This window comes from Thermobia domestica, chromosome 1, assembly GCF_964235325.1.
Source record: "Thermobia domestica chromosome 1, izTheDome1.hap1.1, whole genome shotgun sequence".
Lineage (NCBI taxonomy): Eukaryota > Metazoa > Arthropoda > Insecta > Zygentoma > Lepismatidae > Thermobia > Thermobia domestica.
Genome location: NC_137454.1, coordinates 253,895,137 through 253,920,088, shown reverse-complemented (window position 1 = coordinate 253,920,088; position 24,952 = coordinate 253,895,137). Strand labels below are relative to the sequence as shown.

The 24,952-nt window shown below is 34.3% G+C and overlaps 1 protein-coding gene across 1 annotated transcript in view; it reads left to right on the top strand.

Annotated features, from left to right (window-relative positions):
* Positions 1 to 13,630, top strand: part of LOC145660444 (glutathione S-transferase-like) — a 152,627-nt gene extending 138,997 nt beyond the window's left edge. The window contains exons 3-5 of the mRNA XM_081725483.1: positions 3,081 to 3,248; positions 7,182 to 7,324; positions 13,142 to 13,630. Of these exons, the coding sequence (XP_081581609.1) occupies positions 3,081 to 3,248; positions 7,182 to 7,324; positions 13,142 to 13,309 (479 nt within the window). The 3' untranslated portion in view covers positions 13,310 to 13,630. The remainder of the gene's footprint in view (positions 1 to 3,080; positions 3,249 to 7,181; positions 7,325 to 13,141) is intronic.
* Positions 13,631 to 24,952: the final 11,322 nt, after the last annotated feature.

The window sequence follows — 24,952 nt, the reverse complement described above, 5'->3', positions numbered from 1 at the left end:
AGCTATCGAATTGTGGTTAACTGTACACAATTTATCTGATAATTTTCTAGGATAAACTTCTGGAAAACTTGATTCTTGTTTATTTCCAGCACATGACTATAGTAGACAGGATCTATTCCTTAAAGTGAATCGAAGTCAGGACTACACAGAAAATACATGCGTTAGCCAATCGATCGCGTGGGAGTACAGTTTTCACAAAGCATTTTTACTCACATTATCCGCAGAATTTAAATCTAACTTATTTCCTTCATTACACAAGATGCTTCATAAGCCAATTTAACCGAAGTGTACTTTGTCTTTTTTATTTATTTATTTATTTACTTTCCGTTTAAACCTTAAGTGTACCTTACTGCTCGTGACTTTTAGCGAGGCCCGTTACTTTACCGGATTTGCGATAATTATATATACTATCATGTTAGCTCTTGAGAGTAGTGATTCTAGAAGGTAAAAACTGGGGGGAGGGGGCAGCCAGACCCCAGACTATAATAGGTATATCATGAGTTGACTATACGCTTTCAAAAATATATAAAAATAATAGCTTAAATCATTTTTGTCACTCTAAAATTAGGAGGCTAGAACCGCCATTGGCTCGTGTGTTAGTAGAAACTAAATTGCCAAATGTTAAAGCGTCAGGTCATTGTACTAGTAGAAATTAAACTAATAGTTTGTTTATACAATACTACCTCCTACAACTGTCTGCTTTTTACGTGTAGTTTTAAAAATCTGGGGACTATGTATAAACTAACATAGAATAATAATAACAGTTAACTGACTTAAACTGCATCCTGCTTTCTGTTTTCTATAGTGGTGTAAATTAATGTATATGGTGTGGCATATATCACATAAAATAAGAATATTAATTTTAAAGAAAATTTTGTCTTATTGTATAGTATGACATGACACAAAGTAAATTCGAGACAAATTTCAGACCAAATACTTACCAGTATGCTTGGTTTTGCTGCAAAAGTTCTTTTTTTTTCATGTAGACAGTTCTAGCAATCTTTATTTAAATTGTAGACCGTCTAGTCTAAACTGTACTTAACTTAGGATTATTGATGTTATGAGGTAAAAAGGACGGTCCTTCGGAATGCTGGATGTGTTTCCTTTTGAAGTAAAAAATACTATGAAAATGTTACGCAAGATGTTTTATATGACTTCTAATTATGCCCTTGATGTTTATGCAAGATATTCTAGCAAAGTATCCTCAACGAAAATCAGAGTAGAACAGTAACTTCAAAATAACATTTTCATTCTTCGAAATACAAGGTTTGCATACAACTAAAAGGGTCTATATAACGTTTAGGAAATTTACAGATTTAGCAGTTTTGATCAATGATCTTGAGAAATCACATCTGTAAAAATTAAAATGTCATCGCTACAAGCTTAGAGAAGAAAGCTTACGTGTTGTGCTAGTTCTTCTACCAGGAGTGATCAGAAAGTAAGGTTACAAAGCCTGCAGTGAAACGTGTATATATTATTTCATACAACCAATACAGCAACAGATAGTACATACATTAAGTTATTTTTCGACATAATCTCCATATCGGTTGAGGTACTTGTCGCATCCTGGGACGAGTTTGAAGATTACCTCCTGGTAAAAAATCCTGTCCTTGCATGTTCAGCCAAGTTGTCACGAAATATTTCACCTCCTCGTCTGAAGCAAAGCGACGGCCTCCGATCCGAAGTGCTCCTTCAATTGCGTCCACCTAAAAGGCCGTCATCCTCTTGTCCTGAATCAGCTCCTTCACGTGAACTGTGTTAAAATCTGTTGCTGTGCTAGATAGGCCAGCATTTTCAAGAATCCCAAGAGCTTTAGATATCCTCTGATCTGATTGGCCGATACAGATACGACATCACGAGTCATAACCTACATATAGCACAAAGTAAACGCCAGCTGTTGTCAGCCCTCGTGGCCGAGTGAGCTAGCGCAACATACTAGTAAGGAAAATTGTTCTGGCGTGGGTTCAAACCCTGCCTAAGGAAAGCTTTTTTTATTATTTTTATATCCCTTTTGTTAAAATAATATTAAAAATAATATTCAGAAAGTGATTTAACGATTATTTTTTAAAAAATTTTCATTAAATTTCTTTCATTAAAATAAGTTTGCCTTGTACTATACAGATCCATAGCAAAAGTAGTAGTAGTAATAGTAGGTGACGTCATCGGTACGTGGCCAATAAGAATGCTACTTCAGCCATGTTTTGGATGAACCTTTTGGGATCGGCGAAAATGCGATCGGCCACTGTGCTCCTCGTCGGTGACGTTTTCTCTATCAGCCGTAAACTTTCGACACCCTTCTGTGATATAGTGACGAGACACTATACAGTCTCTCCGTAAACCCCTACCATCTGCCGGTGAATTTCAGCCGCAGTTACATGTTTCTCCCACAGAAATCGAACAACTAGCGAACTTCTTCGCGAGACCAGTTTTCTAAACGAGTCGCCATTTGTGTTTACATACAACTAGCGCCGTGGGTGTCGGATGGCTGAAACTCAGCTCAGTTACCAATTCCATGTATTAAAATTACCGCAAACTCCTCATTCCTCTATGGAATCACGAAACTCCAGAAATATCGGCTTTGTAATCTTAGTTTCTGATCCTTCCTCGTATTAAGCTTTTCTCTCTTACTTGGCTTGTAGCGATAAAATTTAATATTTTAATGATATGATTTGCCTCAAGAGTTTTCTCTGCTTTTATGAGCCAAAGATAGCCTTCCTTTGTAAAACTTGAATATTTAGAAATCATTACGTTACATCTTTAATGTTCTGTACACTGTCCAAAGTAAATAATTTACCTCATATCTCAATTCAAAAGATACTAACCTTTGAATTTATCTGAGTACGAAGCTTTGGACAAGGTAGGACTATATCTCGACGTTGAAACTATCAGCAGTTAGTTTTGTTTAATGTTAGGCTCAATTTAAGTATCAGAATTTTGGGATAGCTAAACCTGAGAATACGAATCAATTAAAATACACTCTGTTCTCATAATGTCCGTCAGACACACTCCTTAATTACGTGTGAATTAAATTTTGAAAACTACGAAATCTTGAGAGTAAAAAGTTCCTTCTTTACTTTCAGCAACACCATTCGGTAAAGTTCCCACTTTAGAAGTGGATGGGAAAGTTGTAGCACAGTCCAATGCTATCGCCAGATACCTTGCGAAACAGTACAATTTAGCAGGAAAAGACGACTGGGACGCCTTACAGTGTGACGTGTTGGTGGATACCCTTTCTGATTTGAAACAATGTAAGTAATCTTTCCGTCTACTTAGCTTTATTCTTCATGAACTTACTCAAGTTAATCTTGTGCTACTTCATAAACGTCTAACGCTTGATTTTTAAGTAAATTTTTACATACCTATACAATATAGCTATCTGGTAAATAATAATCTACAGTTACTTCTATAATTAAGTGATTTAAATATAATGGAAAAATACAAGGGAAACAAATTGGCGCAGCTATATAAAGGATGGACCGTTTATCTTCACACACCCTTGTAACTTTTAAACTAATAAGCATAAAATGCTGAAATTTCATATTATCCAAAGATCTACAGGGAGGCATTGTTTCACATACTCTTCAATTCCACTAGATCAAGAATGTTGGCAACCTAACATAAAATAATATTTTTTCAATGACACTATTTCAAGTTATTACACGTTTCAAATCTACATGCAAAACAAATACTTACAATTTCACACTTTTTATAGTGTTGCAAACTGAGGACGCCACAGTATCACACACACATCATAAAACTATCAGATTTTGATGGATTCTACAAGAGCAATAACGCAAGTAACGCGGACGAAGTGATGCACATCCGAAGTACCTTGATGACAATACTACGTACGACCGTCATGCAGAAAACGTATTTCAAACAAAAAGAAACAAAGTAAAGAAGCAAAGAAACAAAGAAACAATTACATAGATGGTTGCCAGTAGACATAAAGTTCATATTGCCGTTTACAGCCATTTGATATTTCAAGCCATTCCGAAATATTAAAAAATAGTTAAATTTATATATTACTTAAAATGGACTATTTGTTGGAATTTTTAGAACACTTTTTGATTTATTTTGCATCTATAACATTACAACACTTTTAGGTAGGTAATATAGTTACAATAAGTTCTCGAATTACATAATTTTAATCAGTGTTATAAACTTTACCAGTTTTTACCATATCTCTAGAACGGTTTGAGATATCAAGTTACTGTAAACGACATTATAATCTTCACATCCATTGAAAACCATTGAAAAGACTTCATTTGAAAACCATCAATGCAATTGGACGATGTACTTAACTAAAGAGTTTTTCGAAATAAAAGCTTTCGAAAAAAGTCAAACTTTCAGTCCTTTATATCTTTGTTCATATTCATTCAAAAGACGTCATATCGTAACCATAGTATGAGACACTAAAATACTTTGGATGTGCATTGCCCCATCCGTCTCACTTGCGTTATTGCTGCTGTAGAGGCTACCAAAATTGGGATTTTTGTAAGACTGCAGAGTCTTTAGTTAGAAACGCTGAATAACAAATGTGATATTGTACGTTTTCGCTCAACACGTGGATTTGAAATATGTAATAACTTGTGTAGTGCTATTAGAAAAAAAAGTAATTTATGCTGAGTTTGCAACACTGTTAACCTGGGGGTATCACAGTATGACAGGCAATGTCCTCCTACCGATATTTGAATGGTATAAAATTTCAGCATTTTGTCTATTAGTTTAAAAGTTACAATGGCATGTTAAGATAAATGGTTCACCTTGTATATATGAGTCATATAGCCTCGCTGCTGAAAAGGACGCTAAACTCAAATATATATGTGTAAGGAGGGGGTTAATTTCAGCCAACTGAGCAGAAGAATTCAATGGAGATTTATCCAACTGAGATTGAAATACAACAGCAGATTTGTGAACTTTTACGCCATTGATTTTAATTTAACCCAACAGTAGCAGCAAAAAGCATTTATGGTGCTGAATAATGCACCCTCATACTACGCTAATACTAGCATAATCATGCTATCCGTCTTGTAATTAAAATCGAATACAGTGGTTTAGTGAAGAGGAAGATGTTGAGTGTACTTCGGAATTGCTAATTCAATCCTAGCACATATTATCACATATTGTAAAAAGCAGTCTATAAATAAAGTTAACTACTGTAGTTTATTTCAAAAAAAAAAAAAGATATTTACATATAAAAGTTGCCATGAAATTAATATGTAAATTTCTTCTAATATCACCATACGTAAGAATAATTTCTGAAAGGGCAAATAAGAAAAGATAGTTGATTACATTATTTTAAATTTTCAGTATAAATTAAATGTCTTTCTCTTTTTCCACAGTTGCTGTACAATTTGTGAAGCTTTAATTAACACAATTATCTTGATTTAATCAATTTCATGAGTATTTCGTAAAATTCCCGTACAAAATGCCTCTTGTACTTTGTAACATATGAAGCTAAAAATTCTCGTACTCTTCGGATACTAACTTGAAATATAGAAAACGACTTGTTAAAATATGCATCTATTAGTTGTTCTATTAGAGAAAATTATTCTATTAGAGAAAAGAAAATATAAGATTTAAGTTCTTACTTTAATAAAGACGGAATGTATTTGATTGTAATTAAAAAATTATTTTTTTAATGAACTATTTCAATTTTATATCCTACGATTATCCCCTGTAGCTAAGAGAAACGAAATTAAGTATTTAGTGTGCGAGTAAATAGGAATGTTTAAACTAGTAAATACATGTGTATAGCCTGAAGATGAAAAGTTGTCAATTATTATATATGGTCATATGAAGAACTATCAGTTAGTATACATTAGTTAGTGATCATTTACAATTTTGAATTATTACTGTAAATAGTAATAACATATTTCAGGTATATAACATTAATGATTGCAAGTTAATTAAATAAATTACTTAGCCTTTATGTCTATAATTACTCTAGTTTCCTGCTTAACTACAATTTTAAAATCTACTATAGACGCCTCTAAAAAAAACATGTATGAAGCAAAATCACGAAAAACAACTAAATAATCTAAGTTTAGATTAGTACAAAACTTAGATTTTCCAAAGACAGTTTTTTCTCTATATGCAAGTTATATCAATGCAAGTGTGTTTTGACTATTACTTGAAACAATATTTTTTAAGCAAACAAGCCAAAGCCATTAGGCTCTTCATATTCAGTTCATAGCTCATGTATCTTTAGCGAAGTCATTAAAATTAATAACTATTTAAAAAAAAAGAAAAGAAAAGAAAAAGCGAGAGCAATAGCGCACTTCGAATCTGGTCTAACCTTAGTATTTATAAAAGAAATAATCACTTTTGTATTATTATTATTCCCTATATTTTCTGCTCTTAAAATGACCCTTTGTTAAACTTAATTACTTGTAATTTTTATTTAAGTTTTTACTAATGATTATTTATTACTTCTAAAGTTGTAAATATTTTTAACTATGTTAAGATTTTTATTGGTTGAAAATTAGTTTTAAACAACCTATTTCGTTTTTACGAAGTTATACTAATGTATTACATTTTACGTTTTGAGGATTTTTTAAAGTTGTTGTTGGCTGATAAAAAAAAACATTGATTGTTATTTTCCTTTCTGTCTTCTCTGTGAATTTCCATTCTTTTAAAAAATAATTATAAAAAGTAAATAACATGATGGATTCTTAATGCATACATTCAACCTTTACATAAATATTATATTTTTTACTATTTTTATATGAAACAGTTACGTATAAGCAAAACCAGAATAAACTAAATTATAGATATGCAGAAATATGGTAGCAGTACTGTACTTCGTTAGAGAATTGATATACGTATCTGTAACTGTAATAACATTTGTCGTTAAAAGTTGTGTATTGATATGGTACTAGGAATAGTATACAAATTACCAGTGCAGAATGAAATGAAATTCCCTCCTTGAAAACAGCACATCCTGCTTTGTAATAAATAAAAATTATTGATGGGGGCATATCTATGTATGTGTGTGTTTTTCTATAAAGTATATGCGTGTCTTGACATTTTCTTCTCAAGTAGTTTGTAAGTGTAAACTATTCTTTAATTTTATTATTATCATGATGCCAAGTACATTTTATTTCTATGTTGTGTTCTATTCTCTCTGTAAATGTTGTGTTAGTGTGCTCTGTTCTAAAAATATTATAACATTTCAGCCGTTGCCCAATATCGTTTAGAGCAAGATCCCAAGAAAAAGGAGGAACTGAAACAACAACTGGTTAAAGAAGTTGTTCCATTCTACATGAAGAAGTTCGAGGAGACAGTTAAAAACAACAACGGGTATTTGGTGAATGGTTCCGTAAGTAGTTCATTTCTAACTTTAGAAACACACATAAGTTCTCCATTAGAGAATGGCATACGCATACGCAAAACATATTGGATCAAGTACTGCTTCTCTGACACGTACTATCCACACCAGCCGCCATATTGGATTCAACTTTCGGTTTTTCAAATGGGAATAGGTACATGTGATACATCAAATTCATACAAACTTTTCTCAGAAATTCATTGGTGTAGTCAGTTTTACTGTAGCTTGTACCATTTACAAGATATTGCATGTTAAATATGAGGCACTTCACAAATTCAACCATTAAAAAGTTGTGCAGGGCCCCGTATGTATATGTGATCTTTTACATGATTTATTGATGACGAAATGTTTCTGAACGTACATACACACAGACGTTAATAGCATATGGTAGATCTTCACCAAAATCTGGTCGTATCTAGATTTACATTAGGCATTTTGTTCGTAATCCATACTTCCTTGTTCGTAGCATAATATGGAAGTAATAACAATCACTCACAGAAATGTTGTAAGATTATGACACTAATGTTGTAGAGAGTTTGTTTATACCTACAGTACTTTTCCAGTTAGAAATTGTTTTGATTTGTCAACATCAAAAACGTAAGCGTAACTGATATTACTCTGCAATATCTATTCGCGAAGTGCCTAGAGGGATTTAAGATGTAATATCTCGCAAATGGTACAAACTACAGTAAAACTCACTACACCAAGGAATTTTCGAGAAAATTTTATATGAATTTGATGTATCACATGCATCTATTCCCATTTGAATAACCGAAAGTTGAATTCAACATGGAGGATCAAAGATGGCGGCCGGTATGGATAACACGTGTCAGAGAAGCAGTACTTGATCCACTTTGTTTTCCATATGCCCACATTCATATTCAGTTACATCTAAAGAAACTAAAAGCAATTTTGTCTGAGCGTTATAGTAGTGTATGATTGAATTCCGGGTACCGGTATATGAAGGCTCATAAATATGTAAATTACCCATATGGGCCGCTAAAATTAGTACAATACACATTGAGCCATGGAGAACTTTGCATTTAAATGAGTTTTACATGAACCTCGAGAGGACACTTCGCGAATGTACCTTGTTAGTTTTCTACTAAATAATAAAACCAGATAAAATTCATTCTCCAGTCATTCTCCTGTTTTATAAATTGGCTGCTTTTTGTTTGGTAGTTTACTTTCTTCCGTTCACTATTATTATTATTATTAATTCCAAAATATAATTTCCATTTGTTGGTGCTTATTTTTTGAGACTCACGAATTATTTCATAAATTATTTTCTAACTAACATGCATTTTCTAATAACAAAATTTGACAGTTAGCACTGATTTCACGTTTATTCACGTTTATTATATTATTAGCCTACTTCTCTCTCATGAAAAATTTTGTTGGCGCCTATGAATTAAATATATGAAAAATCCCATATATGCTGTTAATTTTCATGAAAACTCCCTTTATCCCTATTCAAGAAATTATTATCAAAAATTCCCACAAAATGGGATTTTTCCCACAGGTTGTCTTCACTGACTGCGTATGCCTGATGTCGTCTTGCTAGTGTCGTAATAAAAAATTTGATGAAAACATTATTCTGTTTTAATTTCATTTTAAGAGTCTTCATCCCGGCGAAATTAAAATACCGCTAATTTTACAACAATCATGTGATATCTTCAAATAGATAAAAGATAATCGAAATGTGGAACAAGAGCGCCCTAGACAATATTATTTTACATGAGAAACCGTTATCACGACTCACTTATCTGCTTTCGATTTCGAGCCATTTTGAAAATCGGCATTTATTTTCGCGTTTCTAAACAGCTGAAAACGGAAAACCACTAGGTGACTTGTGATAACGGTACCTCACGCAAAATAATATTGTCTAGGGCGCTCTTGTTCCATATTTCAAATATCTTTTATCTATTTGAAGATATCACATAATTACTGTAAAATTAGCGGTATTTTAATTTCGCCGGGATGAAGACTCTTAATAGATGGTGTCGCTATAGTACATCGTATTAATATGGTAATCATTATTATTCTAATATAATTTGATTCCTGGCACTCGCAGTCACATTGAAAATACCTTGAGATGCCTCCCAGCCGCCTCGAAAGTTCTGCCTCTAAAAGAGGAGCATTTCTCTAATGTTTTAATTTCCTCTTTTGTATTCATAAATAAATAAATAGTGAAATGAGGACACGGTTCAATCGTTTAAAATGATTTTTTTTTAAACATAGCTGGGGTTGTCCTGAGCAGGCACGTATGCAGGTACTTATTTCGTGAGAGTCCAAATTCGATATGAGGATAAATTATATTAAAATGTGTAAAATCATCCCTAAAACTAAACTAAATTTACAGAAAAATCTGTTTTTTTAGTGGGTACGGACCTCCAAGACTCACCCTCCGCGTACGTCCCTGTACACTTGGATTGAAATGTGTATTCTACAGTAAGAGGGGAAGGGTAGATTTTTCGCAAATAATAACGGCCACAACGTCAAGTTGGGTTTCTATCTTTTCATTTCAATAACACATTATAAGGGGTGTAAAAGAGAGTTAAAATATATCTTTCATAAATTTGCAATGCCTATTCTTCTCGTGCTAAGAATTGGTATTTCAGCTACTTGTTAATACTGTAAATAAAAATAAAAATAAAAATATACTTGAAAACAAAAACCTATTCTTGGTTATGTAGAAACACCTTAGCCTACTACTAAAAGACCTTACGTATTACTGAAGTTCGGATTTTTGCCTATTTGTGTTTTTTCCTGATGTGATATGGATATGCTGTCTAAATCCATTATCCCATAACTTAAAAAAATGTTAAGACACTTGGCATACAAATTGCAAAAATGTCTACCTCATTTCATGTATTTTCAATAAAGGTACAAATTTGTCAAGTTTCATAAGAGTTAGACAAGAAAACAACATGCAACCCGTTGTGGCACTAATTTGAATTTGTTGCATAAATTCACTTCAGAGTGAGAAACTTGTCAGTGTAGAGAAATTTATGGGAAAAAGTTGCAAATGTATGCAAAAAGATGTATCTTTTATGTACTTATGGACTGCAACACCTTTCTAATAGCTGACAAATAAAGCTACTACTGCCAGATGCTGATCTATGTGAGGAGGGGGCAAACAGAACCCAGACTATGATAGGTATATCATGAGTAATTTTCAAAAACATATAAATAATACCTTAAATTGTTTTTATCACTCAAAAAACTGGGGGGCTACGACCCCAGCCCCGGGCTAGATCCGCCACTGACTACTGCTTTGCGTGCTATCGGTTTCATGGATTCGAACGTTTGTGGAGTGGCCCAATACCATGATCAGGGCGAAGTCCGGATTTAACTATGTAACTTCCACATTTAGGATCACATATAGAAGAGTTGTGAGATGATCTTGGCAGCTCCACAGCACATAAAAAACACGCTCTCAATGCGAGTGATAGTAATTGAAGTACGTCATTGGCTACATGTTTGCATACCAAATCAAGGAAAGCAATTCGAACAAGATGTGTAATTTGTAAATATATTTGCAATTCGTTCATTAAACCTTTAATACTTTGCAACTTCTTCTGATTTATTTCTCTACACTGATAACCTTTTCACGCTCAAATGATTTACGAATCAAATTCAAATTTGTGGTACAGCGCGTTTATTGCTTTTGTTTTGTCTATTTTGAAACTTGGTAATATTTGTACCCTTGTGGAAAGGTTATGAAATTACGTAGTCTTTTTAGCAATTTGTACTCTAAGTATCTGAACATTTTTCTGTTATTCGCTTTGATAAAAAGGAGTTTTTAAAACACAATACCACGAGTTGCGATTTGTGACCCATTCATATCTGTTTTTCTGGTCAATTGGGTGTATTTTCTTTCTTTCTTTCTTTTTTTTTTCTTTTTTTTTTACAGTAGTCCGAGGGTAAGTCAATAAGTATCTACAATCAATTTTTACTATTTACTACCACAAGCGTACAATGTTTTTATTCATATTTTTTAACATAGCCACCTGCTTATCAATGCATCTGGTTCACCGTTGCACAAGCTTTCCGATACCCTCTGCAAAGAAGGGTTTTGGTTACGCAGCAAACAACGAATGCACACTTCCTTCACCTGTTGATTGGAACTGAATTTACGGTCACTGGTGGCATCTTTAGGTGGACCAAACAGATAGTAATCCGACGAGGAGAGGTCGGGGCTGTATGCAGGATGCTTCAACACCTCGAAACGCACCGTTTGAAGAGTTTGAGTGACGTGGGCGGCAGTACGTGGACGCGCATTGTCATGCAACACAAGAACGCCTTCCGACAATCGACCTCTACGTTTGTAGGATTCAAGTTGCTCACTAGCATATTACTGTACCTTTTGCTGTTTATTGTTGACCCCCTTTCCATGTAATGTTCCAATATTGACCCTTGTGAGTTCGAAAACACTGTGAGCATACTTTCCCTGCGGAAGGTTGACACTTTAACTTCTTCTTGGCGGGAGATCTGGGGTGCTTCCATTCCATGCTCTGGCGTTTGCTCTTTGGTTCCAAGTGATGAATCCACCTTTCATCTCCAGTGATGATTCGCTCGAGAAACACTTCATCTTTGTTAGCATAACGGTTCATTAGATGCTGACAGATTCTCACACGCTTTCGCTTGTGGTCTACATCGAGTTTTTATCGGAACCTATCTCGCACAGACTTTGTGAAAGGATGTCATATGCAGAACCATGACTAATCTGCATATGGGTTGCCACTTCGTCAACAGTCACTCGTATGTTATTCAGAATCAAGGGAACGACTCATTCAATATCATCAGTTGTTGCTGTACCTGGATGCCCTGCTCTTTCTTCATCCTTCACGCGTGTTCCACTAGTTTTGAACTGTTTAATCCATTGGTAAACACTTCGCTGTGGGAACACATTGTTCCCGTATTGCACTGAAAGTGTTCTATAAATTTCCGCTCTGGGCACACCTTCAGACCACAAAATCCGTATGATAGAACGCTGCTCTTCTTTAGTGCACACAGAGAAGTACGGAAGGTCCTTACTTCACAACAGCGTAAAGCAGATTGACGCGATAACACTGCAAACTACCACAGACGAAGCCAACGGTGACACCTAGCGTCTGGCAAGCACACAGTTCCGTAGAGCCAACCTGAAAAGAAACAGAAATATACTACAGTTACTTATTAACTTTACCCTTGTACTTCATTCATCAGCTTGGTCAGATAGAGTAGTTTTATCACAATTTGATGTCTTTACTTGTAAATCGAAAATAATAATAATAATAAATCACAAACTTTCAAATTACACAGAAACTATTGATTTCCGACCCTTGGAGAAAACTCTTTTCAAGTAATGGTCGAATTACCAGTCACTGTGATATATACATCGGATTTATATATCGTATTATACTTTCCTCAAGTCAACGGGTTTTATTATATTGTATCTTAGATATGTATTCCATTCGTATTTTCGCACATAATCCCTATGCATAATATAAATTAATCATTATAGTGTTAAAAAAATAGATGAACATTAGCCGTTTTATGGAATAGACAATTAGTCTTTGCCAATAAACTTTTTCTTTTTTAACATTTCAAGTAGTAGGTTTAATGTGTATAGGGAGGATTTACGTAGTAATACTATCTCAGTAAATGTAATTTTTATGATACAATGATTTTGGAATAAAGACGTTCGCAATATTTATGGTTATGAATTTTGCCTGCTTCTGCTTTTTAGATTACTTACATTACTAAACTTTTAATTTAACTAAAAGTCAAATAAAACTGAAAATTGTATCTATTTCTTTACAGTTAACTTGGACAGATTTACATTATGCGGCTTCCTTAGAGAGTTTTGAAGCTGTTTTCGGCAAGGAGGCTTTACAGCAATATCCAAACTTGCTCGCCCTGAAAAGTAAAGTCTACAACTTACCAGGAATAAAAGAGTGGATTGAGAAAAGACCAGTCACGGAGTTCTAAATTTGTAGAAACGCTTAACTAAAGACCCGTAAAATGTCAGTAAAAATACGCTTTTCCATTGAAATTGTAAAATTGTTCACCAATTGTCTGGCTACTCATGGCCTGGACACAAATAAATCCATATTCGAATATTTTTAAACGGAAATGAATTATTTTTTCAGGCACTTTTTTTTTTCTTCAAGTAATCAATACTGCAATACAAACAAATTCATGTATATTTTTGTAGATGAGAATTTGTAGAAACACAGAGGAAAACTGCCATCTATTCTCTAGTAATAAAGTGTTGGATGTGAAACTAAATGAATAAAGAAATGAATGAAATTGTGTGTTTTTCATTTGTTAATATTTCCTTTGCGTACTTCAATGCAATAAAATGACTGTAAAATGGTTATCTATAGCAAAATTTACATTAAAAATTTATCTTACTACCAGGCCTGTATGTAGGTAAGTCCTGTTCTGTGCTAGACAGGGCGGCAGAATTCAGGGGCGGCAAAATTTTGAATTTTTGAAAAGATTCACAATAAAGTAATATTTAAAACCAGCAACATGCAGAGTCCCGAGAGAAAATATGGTAATGTGTTTAATTTGCTCTAATTACAGTAGTTACTAATTAGCTAGCTTATCTGATTATTTTTAAAAAAGTAATCCTCTCTCACCCTCATCCCAAGGAGTGAGGATGAACTTGAACATCATGAAAACTGATACCGTTTAACTCAGCGACCTCGAAAACTATGAATTCAACACTAATATCTGTCGTTTTCGATTACTTTTAAAATCTTGCCCCCCTCACTGGGGACTGAAGTATGACCTTAAAGTTGAATTGGATTAAAACTGTCACTATTCATCGCAGCGACCCCAAAAACTATGAATTCAGCTCTAATGTTGGTCGTTTTCGGAAGGGGGAGGCAGTTTGTGCAGCGGGCGAGAAATTATTTAGAACACAGGGGCGCACAATATAAAAATACGGGCCTGCTTACTACCAGTGTTTTTAAAAGCGGTATCGCATCGCAGTTTGTAATACAAAATCATAGAAATGCGATGCAAATGAAATACGTATCCCAAAATACACTTTTCATCTTTTTTTTTTATACCAAAGTGGACTACTTTTGCAACAAAAAAATAACATTTCATTGTATTTTCTTCAACATAGAAGGATTCTTTTGATGTCAGATGTACTAGTAAACGTTCAGTAATAAAAATCTCTACGCTCAAAAACCCAACCTTTCCCCTTAGGGAATATTTAAGATTGTCAATAATACAAAGAAATCTACTACGGATTACACACCATATTACTGGGGTTTGGTCGTAGACTGACCAATGAGATATCTTGTGTACATCGACATTATATTTAGTCTGAAAATAAATACTTTGATGAGATTTCGAGATGCTAGAGCCAATCTTATTTTTCGGAAACGAGATCACTAGCTAGAACACGTGTCTTTAGCGTTACCCTCTTTTCTGCCCTTCTATTTTTTCATTTTTTTTTAAGCTCTGATACGTAGTTCACAAATAACGCATTTAGTTGTTTAGCATAGGTCAAAAAATATTCTTTTGTTAAGTCCCTTTATTTTCCATTAGAAAAAAATTAGTGTTTGGTTTGAAACTTTTAGAAAAGTGGGAAATTGAACTGAATTCGAGTGTAATATTAGTTAAGAAATAAAGTGTGTAAAAGTAACTTATTTATCTTTATCGTAAAAATGAAGGCTGTATAGATTTCGTAGAAGGCTGTATTCGTTTTGTGACAGCATTACAGGTTCAGCACTTAATAGAATACTCGATATGGACGTATTCAAAACCAGCTACCGGCATAGGTAATAAATATACAACAATAAAAGTACAAGTGACAAAAAATTCACGATTTTGTGAAGCTAAATGCTGTTTAATGAGTATTGAATAATAATTTTAGTATCGCCTGTCACAATTCTATTTTGTAACCTATTCTACAGAGTGAACACAAAGTCCCGTTACCTCCTATGTATTTAGTTAATGAATTGTTGTTTCTTATTGTTGCAGGTGCTGATATACATCTAAATCATAGTTGATGAGTCCACTGAAACCATGGAGGAATGGATCGAATGTGCACGTGGGCTCACGAACTATCCCATACAGGAAAATCAATAAGAGATATTCAGGAAGATTTTACTGTCAGCTTTCAGAAACCTTCTCCTCCGAAATCAGCAATTTTACAGTGGGAGAAAAACCTCCCTCCAATTTTACGGTGGGAAGTTGCATAAAAGATAAGCCCCGCTCAGGAGGACCACCAACACGACTGGAAACGTTGTGGAAGCTATAGCGTCTGTCGAACGTTCGCAAAAACAAAACAAGAAAAGGGTCTATTTGAAAGCGGTCACAGAAATTGGGTGTTCCATACTCGATATTACAAAACATATGACGAAGGATTTGCACTTAAAGGCATTTCAACCTTCGTTTGTAAACGAATTGAGTGATAGTGACATGCAAAAACATCATCAGGCATGTAGGCTAATGGTCGATGTCTTTACATCTTTTCCTTCAAGGAAGAAAGTGTTTTTCTCGGACGAGTGTGCAACATATCGCAGTGCAAAAGCCAAAAACGTTTATTTCTGGAGTAAACAAAACACACATTTTTATGAAGAACTTGAACACAACCTACCACATATCATGATCTGGGTTGAAATGTCTGTAACCCACTTGGTAGGTCCGTATTTCTTTGACGGGCTGTGAATCACATTGCGTATATCACCATGTTACGTGATTAGTTTATTCCATATATACAAGATGGGGACTACTCGATCGTATATGGTTCCAGCAGGATGAAGCACCAGCCCAGTATGCTATTGCCATTAGGGAATATCTTAATGAAGTATTTCCTGATAAATAGATTGGACGTTGTTCTGTTCATTTGCCTGCACCTTTGGAGTGGCCATCCCGAAGTTCTGATCTGTCATCTTGCTAAAATGCACTGTGAGGGTTCATTAAACAAAAGGTTGCTGCCACAAGTTACGAGACAGTTGACAAACTTAAGGATGCTGTTCGACGTGCATTTACTGCCATCACGCCAGCAATGTTGAGGAGAATTTCACATCGTACATGGAGGAGAATCATGCTTTATTATGAAAACGATGGTATACACAGAGACACTCTGGAATAAATAGTAAACAATAATCACATTACATCAAAGTTGCCCTCTGCATGATCGCACATTAATACAATGTGACCATTATGAATATGTGGAGACGAAATAGGGAGTAACGGGGCTTGTACAAAGTGAGGATTTAGTTAATCACTTCCTATTGAATTAGGATTTGATTTATAATTAAACTTATTTAGGTAGTAACACTAATTGAAATACACGCAAGGTTCGTCACCAGTCATGCTAGTGTCTAGTAGCGTCTTCAAATCCCTTCAGCATGATTCAATTTAAAAAGGCTGTATGTTCTCAATTTTCCAAACCAATATAAATATTTATAAAAGTGAAAAGAACCCTGAATAAAATTATTTGTTTAAAAGATTGGATATAAAGCTGAGAATAAAAATAAAGATTACAGAAAAAAAACATGTTACGTAACGAAGATGTTAACCCCTCTTCCCTCGTGTCATACTTCGTAACGCAAAGCCGAACCCCCTTTCCCCCTTTGCCGCGTTAGGTAATATGTGGACGACCCCTTAGATACTATCACATTCATTACACTTAAAAATCCCAGTATCCCTAACAAAATTCCTGAATTCATATTCAAATTTTTATCTGCCCATGCAAATTTCTGTCTGCCCATTGAATTGAAACAATTGAAAGTTATTTGTTTTCACAACAATACAAACGAGTGGGAAAAGTACAAATGTGTTTTTACTAATTTGTTTGGTTTCTTTCTTTCACTCTTGGTAAGATCATGTGCGTGTTTATGTCTGGGTATAACGAACGGTTCTGCGAACTCAAAAGATTTTAACAACTTGTTCTAGCGAACCGGTTGAATAGCAATTTTGGAGGCCTTAATGACATCATGACTTAGTCTTAAGGGTTGTATTTAACAAATAAAGATTTTGAGATAAACACAAAAATAATGGAATACTTATGTTAAATAACTATTGAACTTGACTTGCTTATTTAGTATACATAATTTTATTTATTTATGTTAGAGAATAGCTGAAAAAACTAGAGATACTCGAACCTTAAGAAATTGACATCCTTCTTAATAAAATTTACATTTCTGAGAAAAACAAGCAATAGTTGATGATAACGTTATTTCTCCATCACTTGAACCAGCGGACAGAAATAGTCTGAACAACACAAACGATAACGTTAATTTTCCATCACTTGATCACTGGCTTTTTTTTTTTTTTTTTTTTTTTTTTTTTTTTTTGCCATACTAACAAATACACTCCTACATTTAAATCTATTGAAATAGATTGTAGTTCTGTGGAACCCTTATTTAAACGAGAAAGAATTTCCTCCCCAACCACCAAGAGAACTATGAATTCAAACCTTTCTAATTTCAAGCGCAGATATTTGACATCACTTCCCTCAGATTTCTTAGAAGTAAGCATTATTTTGCTCAAAACTTGTAAAACATCTTTATAACGACTTCTCAAAGCCTAACAGCCTCAATATGTGAAGCTCATCGAGTTGAGCACAATCTTTTTAATTTAAGTTTCTGAACTGTTTTCAGAACCGAAAGCTATTTTTGCCCAAAACCCAAGAAAGCTTTCATTAATATTCGAAATTTCCCTTTTAAAATCTACCTTAATCCACGTAATTACAATACTTAATTGTTCAGGTCCTCTAATATCACTGGTTGTGTCTAAAAGCACAGAAAAATAGGGAGCACTTCTGATAGCTGGCCTGCCTCACGGTCTATCACCCAGAGGGCAAGTTTCGAGGAAACTGGCTCTCCAGGAAATGAATTCTATCATAAATATGTTGATTTCTTCAATATATCAATAAGAAAACTCAATTCTGGAGAGTCAGTTCCATCCTGACTCGTGAATGGATTTCTTGACAAATATATGTAAAGGAAATATCCCACTATAATACACTTACTTTAACAGTTTATATAAACTATTTAACAGTATATAATTTCCCTTAATTATATTTCTTACCTTAGTATGCTATCAGTCTTTAATATGAAAATTATAAACACTCTCCGCTAGCCGTAGTCTAATTCACTCCACAAACATTCGTGAGTATGAACACAGTATAGAAAATCCAAGAATAACATATGTAATGTAGGAGATAGCAGAAAAGTGCTGCTGTAACTACTTGTCCATTTTTACTTATAAAGATCCATGATTGAATGACAGCCTACTGAAAATGGTCTGTAGAAATTTGGCCTGAATGTCAAACTTAGTAGGTAGATGTAGGTTAGAAACGGTCCTGTTGTTTATTTTAATTGGAGTACCTGCCTACCTGGGACCCCCTCACCATCTGGACGGGGCTTGGGGCCCGTGGCCTTTGTCCACCCTGTCTGCACAGAAGTTACGCCAGTGCCTAATAGAATTTTTAGCCTTTCTAAAATCAATAAATAACTGATGTACCCATTTCTTTACGAGTATTTGTCAAATGGTAAATATCTGGTCCATAGTTGATTGATTACGTCTAAATCCACACTGGTAATTTCCAATAATTTCATCTGCGTATGGGATCAGTTTTGCTAATAAAATGTTCGAGAGTATTTTATAGGATGTTGACACAAGAAAAATGCCTCGATAATTATTACAATCCGCTTTGTCGCCTTTCTTGTGAATTGAAACAATGCTTCGTTCTTTCCATTCTTTCTTTCTATCCCTCCTTGTTCCAGATAAGGAGAATGAGTTTGTGTATCTTGTTCTACAATTTTCCCCTCTAGCTAAAATTAACTCAGCCGGAATTTCGTCTACACCCGGATATTTTTGTTTCTTTAATTTCTTTATAGTAATTTCTAATTCTGTTCGGCTAGATTCTGAAATTTATGGTTCAGCTGTGCATTTACCTGCTCTGTTCTCCTCTACTGTGCCACGAACATTAGTTTTTGGCTGCGTGTTGAGTAAATCGTCAAAGAAATCTTTCCATATATTCCAGATGCTATTGTGGAGGTAGTTCTATGAGAGAACTTCCACTGAAGTAAGGTGGTGGTATGACGAGGGAATAAGTGACTATTTACATTATTATCAGGTGATAATTAATTTATTCCCTTTTTGAGAATGCAAATTCCCTACTGAAGTCAAAAGGTGACTTCCTTCTGGAGCGGCCACTACCACACTTAGCACCTTTATTGAGCATGAGAAACAAAACTAATATGAAACTATCCCAGGGATTTGATAAAATATCTCAGGGGTTTATTTATGTTACCTCCAGTTATGGTCACAGATGCTACTTGTAAAGGAGTATACAAGAATTTCAACTAGTTTTTAAAAAAACTAAACTTAATTTTTCTTTCTTTTCAAGATGAACAGGTGGCAGCCTGTTAGAGACTCCTTTACACTCATAACTGAGGAATTCAACAGTTCTATGGGGCGATACCTTCCCAAGCCCCAACTGGGAAGGGGGTCAGAATACTCGAGTAGATTTCTGGAATATTCCCTTTAACTCTCCATCCTGTAAGAAAGACATATGAAAATTGGCCCTTTGGGTACTTAACACACAGGAAAAAGGAAACCCTCTGGATACGAGTAGGTGGTACAATTTTATTTCCTAGATAATTGAGGTTGTTGCACATGAATGCTGAATAAACACATTTCACAAGACACTAAAATGGTAAGACACTAGAATGGTGCACCACTGAAACACTAATTGCATATTTTATCTTTCATACACTTTGTAAATCACGATATTTAAGAATTTTGTAATGGCAATTTAATAACCAGATAAAATGAAAATATACACATATATATATATATATATATGTATTAAAAGAATTCATTGAATAGAACATTTTTACACCGATTAGAATATGAATCTATTTTCTCATTCTCTGACAGTTTATTTGTCTTTCTCCTTCTTTTCGAATGAAGATAAAACAAAACTAAACAAAATCATATAACGATGCACAGTTCCAGTTTAGATTAAATTAATATTTCACTTCCATTGATAGTCTCTGTACACGCCAATGGAGATCGGACAGTATTTGTGACAAATAACACACAGCCGAACTGCTCATAGTTATTTCTTTGTAACTAAACTCTGAATGAAATACTTTCCTACAGGAAGGCAATGGCACTGCTAAACCATACTAAAGCTCTGTCCATGGAAATACGGGCAGTTCTTGGTTTCACCCACAATGATGACAACGTAAGTGCTCCAATAGGCACTGTATTGCTAAACAGCACAAATACAAATTTTCTTTAATCTGTCTCCTTCATAGTAAAGTTCAGGAGAGTCCTGTCCATAGGCGCGGACAGGCACCTAGCTATTTCAAAATACAAGATCTTCAACTCCTGAAGACCAAACGTTGGTGCATTGTACTGTATAAAATAAATTCAAATTACGTTGCACTTTAATTTTAATGTACAAGTGGCCATTATAGCCCACAGTTTTTATGAAGAACGCTTATAACACTTTTCACTTGAGAACGGTTTGTGTGTGCGAACATGGAGAATGTTGTATAACTGTTTTAATTTTTATATAAACAACACATGATGATACTTCTTGCTGAACTGCAATTAACTGAGTGTAGTATTAACACACTCGTATCGCGTTATAGAACTTCTGTTCTATAAGAATCTACGGAAGTCCTCGCAGCTCGGTCGTGCAGACGCTTCCGGGTTTCAAAAACAACTAACTCAAAGTTTTCCTCTTGTTCCCAAACATAGTTCTGGTACTTGAAGAAAAAAAGAGACTCGCTCTTTTCAGAATTGTTTTCCGAACTGTCAGTAGCCGGAGGCAAAATCCTGGGTTGTCTCTCCAGACACAAGGGCCAAGACCGGCAAAACTGCACAAAAATTCCAAAACACACTTGATATGTGCTGCCCTCACTGCAACTAGCGGCAGGTCTGAAAGTTCGTGGACTAACAGATGTCCATTGCAGCAACAAAAGTAAACAAATAAATATTTCATTAATACACACTATATACAATATAGTAAACCATCGTACAACATACATAATGATATAATAGATAACACAGAATATAAGTACATATATATTTACTCATGGCACTAAATAGTTATGGTTCAGGGATTCATTTTTCCATGCCATTGCCCTTTCTCGTCTGCAATTTCTGTCTGCCATTTCTCCAAGGAGGAGAGAGAAGGAGAAGCTGCGATGCAGACAAAATTTTGAAATAAACCAAAGATCTAAATGTCTTTGACGAAAGGAATCACGATCAAAAATCAAAATATGAATTATAACGTACTTTCCAAGAACATGTGAGCATAATACGATAGTATTAGTAAAATATATATGAAAATAGTCAAAATAAAATACACAATTTCAAACAAGCAATGCATCTCGGGAAAAGTAGAAAATAGTTCGCTGACTTACGGCCCAACGACAGTTGAGACCCACGCTCTATGCAAGAGAGGCGAGACATTCTTTTGAAAGGTGCCAAAAGCACACGTATAGAAATCCAAAATACAGCATATCGTTGCTAAAATTTTTATGATTTTTGAAACAAAGAGTATAGTGCGTTTTGTAATCAATGCTTCCAACTAGGGTTTCTTTATAGAGGAAGTTCCTGCATGCTTCCTATACCATATTCTCTTCCTATTCATGGTTACCCTAGACATTTCTTCTTACACATAGTAGCAAACATTTTAATGCAGACTTCCAGGACAGAACGCTGTCGCCAAGAGAAAAAAAATTCGCAGTACTTGCTCTCGCTGAATCAAGAACTCCAAGTCTACGTTATACGAAGTAAACAATATTATATATTTTTTTCTCTGTATCTTGTATGCAGAATATTCCAATAAAGTCATACATTAAGCTATTTACATACTACTTCCCGGTAATGAGATGCATGTGATAGACACAATCTCTTAAATAAACCTAAGATAAATGCACATATAAAATAACAAGATAAATATCATAGGAGTATTAATGCTACCGTATTTCGCTCTGTGGTGTTTACCAAATATAATATGTTAAATATTACACAATATTTAAAATAAAGCTAATTATGGAGCAATTAATTAAATCACAAAATTAACATATCAATAGGTAAATGTGCACTCATTTGCATTTTGATATGCATATGAAGCAGAGGGCACTCGGCTTCACACACTATCTGTATCAGTAAGAATTGTTCTATCGTCTCTCTTTAATATATACGCGCGAGGTTGATACTCTTTCTTAAATTCGTTGATGCCTTTGAACATGTCTCGAATTTTTTCTTTTACTATTATCCTCAAGTTCACTAATTGAAGCTTTCAAAGAATCGCGTTTCTCTCTTCTAAATATTTTGGAAGTTTCCCACCTGATGTCAACGAAATTGTGTGTTGTTATATCGTTCAGATTTTGTAGCCAACCCAGTTTCGCCAATTTTCCCTTCTTCGTTAGTTTGGTACATTCCTGGCCGAACCATGATTTGTTCCTACGTATTTCCGCGTGGCCCAATTTATCTCTTGCTAAAATTTTAATGCTTTCCCTAATTTGAACCCAAGTATCCTCTACATTAGTGCTCTCAAAACCTTCTAAAAACAGAATCTATTATACTTCAGTCTGATATTCCTCTCTCGCCTGGTTTTCCGCTACTTTCTTTAAACTAAACCTCTCCGTTTTCAGATGTTGAATATTATCTTTATTCAATGATAATCTCTCTCTCTCTTGTTATCGTTGCCACCAGATGGTGATCAGTGTCATAGTCGGGTCCTCTGAACGAGCAAACATCAATAAACTGCCTTCTTCTATCTACTAAAACATGTATACAATCAATTTATTGTGTGTTGTGCGAGGTCCATGTGTACTTACGAACGTCGCGATGTGGGAATTTTGTGCTCTTCACAATAAGGTTTTTGGATGTTCCAAAGTTCACGAAACTAACGCCGTTGTTATTACTTTCCTTATGCAGACTTTCTTTCCCTATAACCGGTTTGAAAATACCCTGTCACTCTACTTTTACAATGAAATCCTCTAATAGAATTTTCATATGCTATCGCGGGACTTGGTCGAATACCTGTGATACTTCTTAAAAAGTGTCTTTTATATCACCGTCCTTATTTTCTGTTAGGGCATGTACATTTAAAATAATAATATCACACCATCGACCCTTAAGAGTAATAAAAGAAAGTCTATCATTAACAAATTCAACCTGTTTAATTGCTGATATTAAAAGAATCGAAATTAAAATGCTATTTGTGTGGTCACATACAGAATAAAATTACAAAAGTTTACAATTAGTACTGGAAATTAATGCTGTCACTCATTTCGAACATTTTAAAAGCACATAGTTTCTGATGTATTGAAATTTCATTTCTTATCGGTAGTATGGCACGTTACAAATAGTTGCACTGTAAATTTCCATTACTGATCTTCAAGTGGATCTGTATACCAACTAAATGTAGTTTTGTCAAGTTTAATGAAAAGTCCAAAATACGCCTTTTGGAAACAGCTCGATTCGTGAAGAATACATACTAATGATCGCTTTTGGCTGTTGCAATGGTCTGTCCAAGACCTTGATAAAAAAAAAATCAACATAGCATAACAACAAAAGCTGTTTCTCTTATATAAAAAAAACGTAAAAGCTTGGTGTATTGGTTGTAGGGAGCGCTGAATTCTACTACGCCCCGGGCGCCGAAATATCTAGCTACGGCTCTGGTTATGAATATAAATAAAAATTGAAACAGAGGCTAGAAGTTACAAGTTACAGTACATAGTTAATCTTTTTTCAATGAAACAAAAAAAGACAATGATAATTAATTATGTTTCTGAAAGTAAAATCTTCCTGAATATCTCTTATTGATTTTCCTGTATGGGATAATTCGTGAGCCCACGTGCACATTCGATCCATTCCTCCATGGTTTCAGTGGACTCATCAATTATGATTTAGATGTATATCAGCACCTGCAACAATAAGAAACAACAATTCATTAACTAAATACATAGGAGGTAACGGGACTTTGTGATCATTCTGTAGAATAGGTTACAAAATAGAATTGTGACAGGCGACGCTAAAATTATTATTCAATACTCATTAAACAGCATTTAGTTTACAAAATCATGAATTTTTTGTCACTTGTATTTTTATTGTTGTATAGATTACCTATGCCGGTAGCTGGTTTTGAATACGTCCGTATCGAATACGTCCATAAAATTACATTGGCTATAAATTTAAATGAATTAAGTTATCTACAATATTGCGATAAAGGTACAATATCTGCAATTAGCAATAAATGTTCTAGTATATCATATTGTTGTTTTAACACTTCAGATATAAGATCGAATTCATCTAACCTAACCGATGTACTGACTGATCTCAGTCGTCAAAAAAATTTCATTTTAGGCAGAGCAAATAGAAATCTAAGAACGACAAGAGAAGTGATAAATTTAGAACATCCGACGTTTATTTGTCCATGCATACATTAATCAAGAAAATTACGACGGATTTAATTCATCAGTCAAGTGAATCAATTCGTTAATACTATAATTTACCTTGATCGTAATGGGTATTTACGCAAAATTAAAATAAATAAATAAATAAATAAAAGACGAAAAAAGGTCAACTCAACATTTTTTTACTTTGTTGAAGTTAGGATTGCAG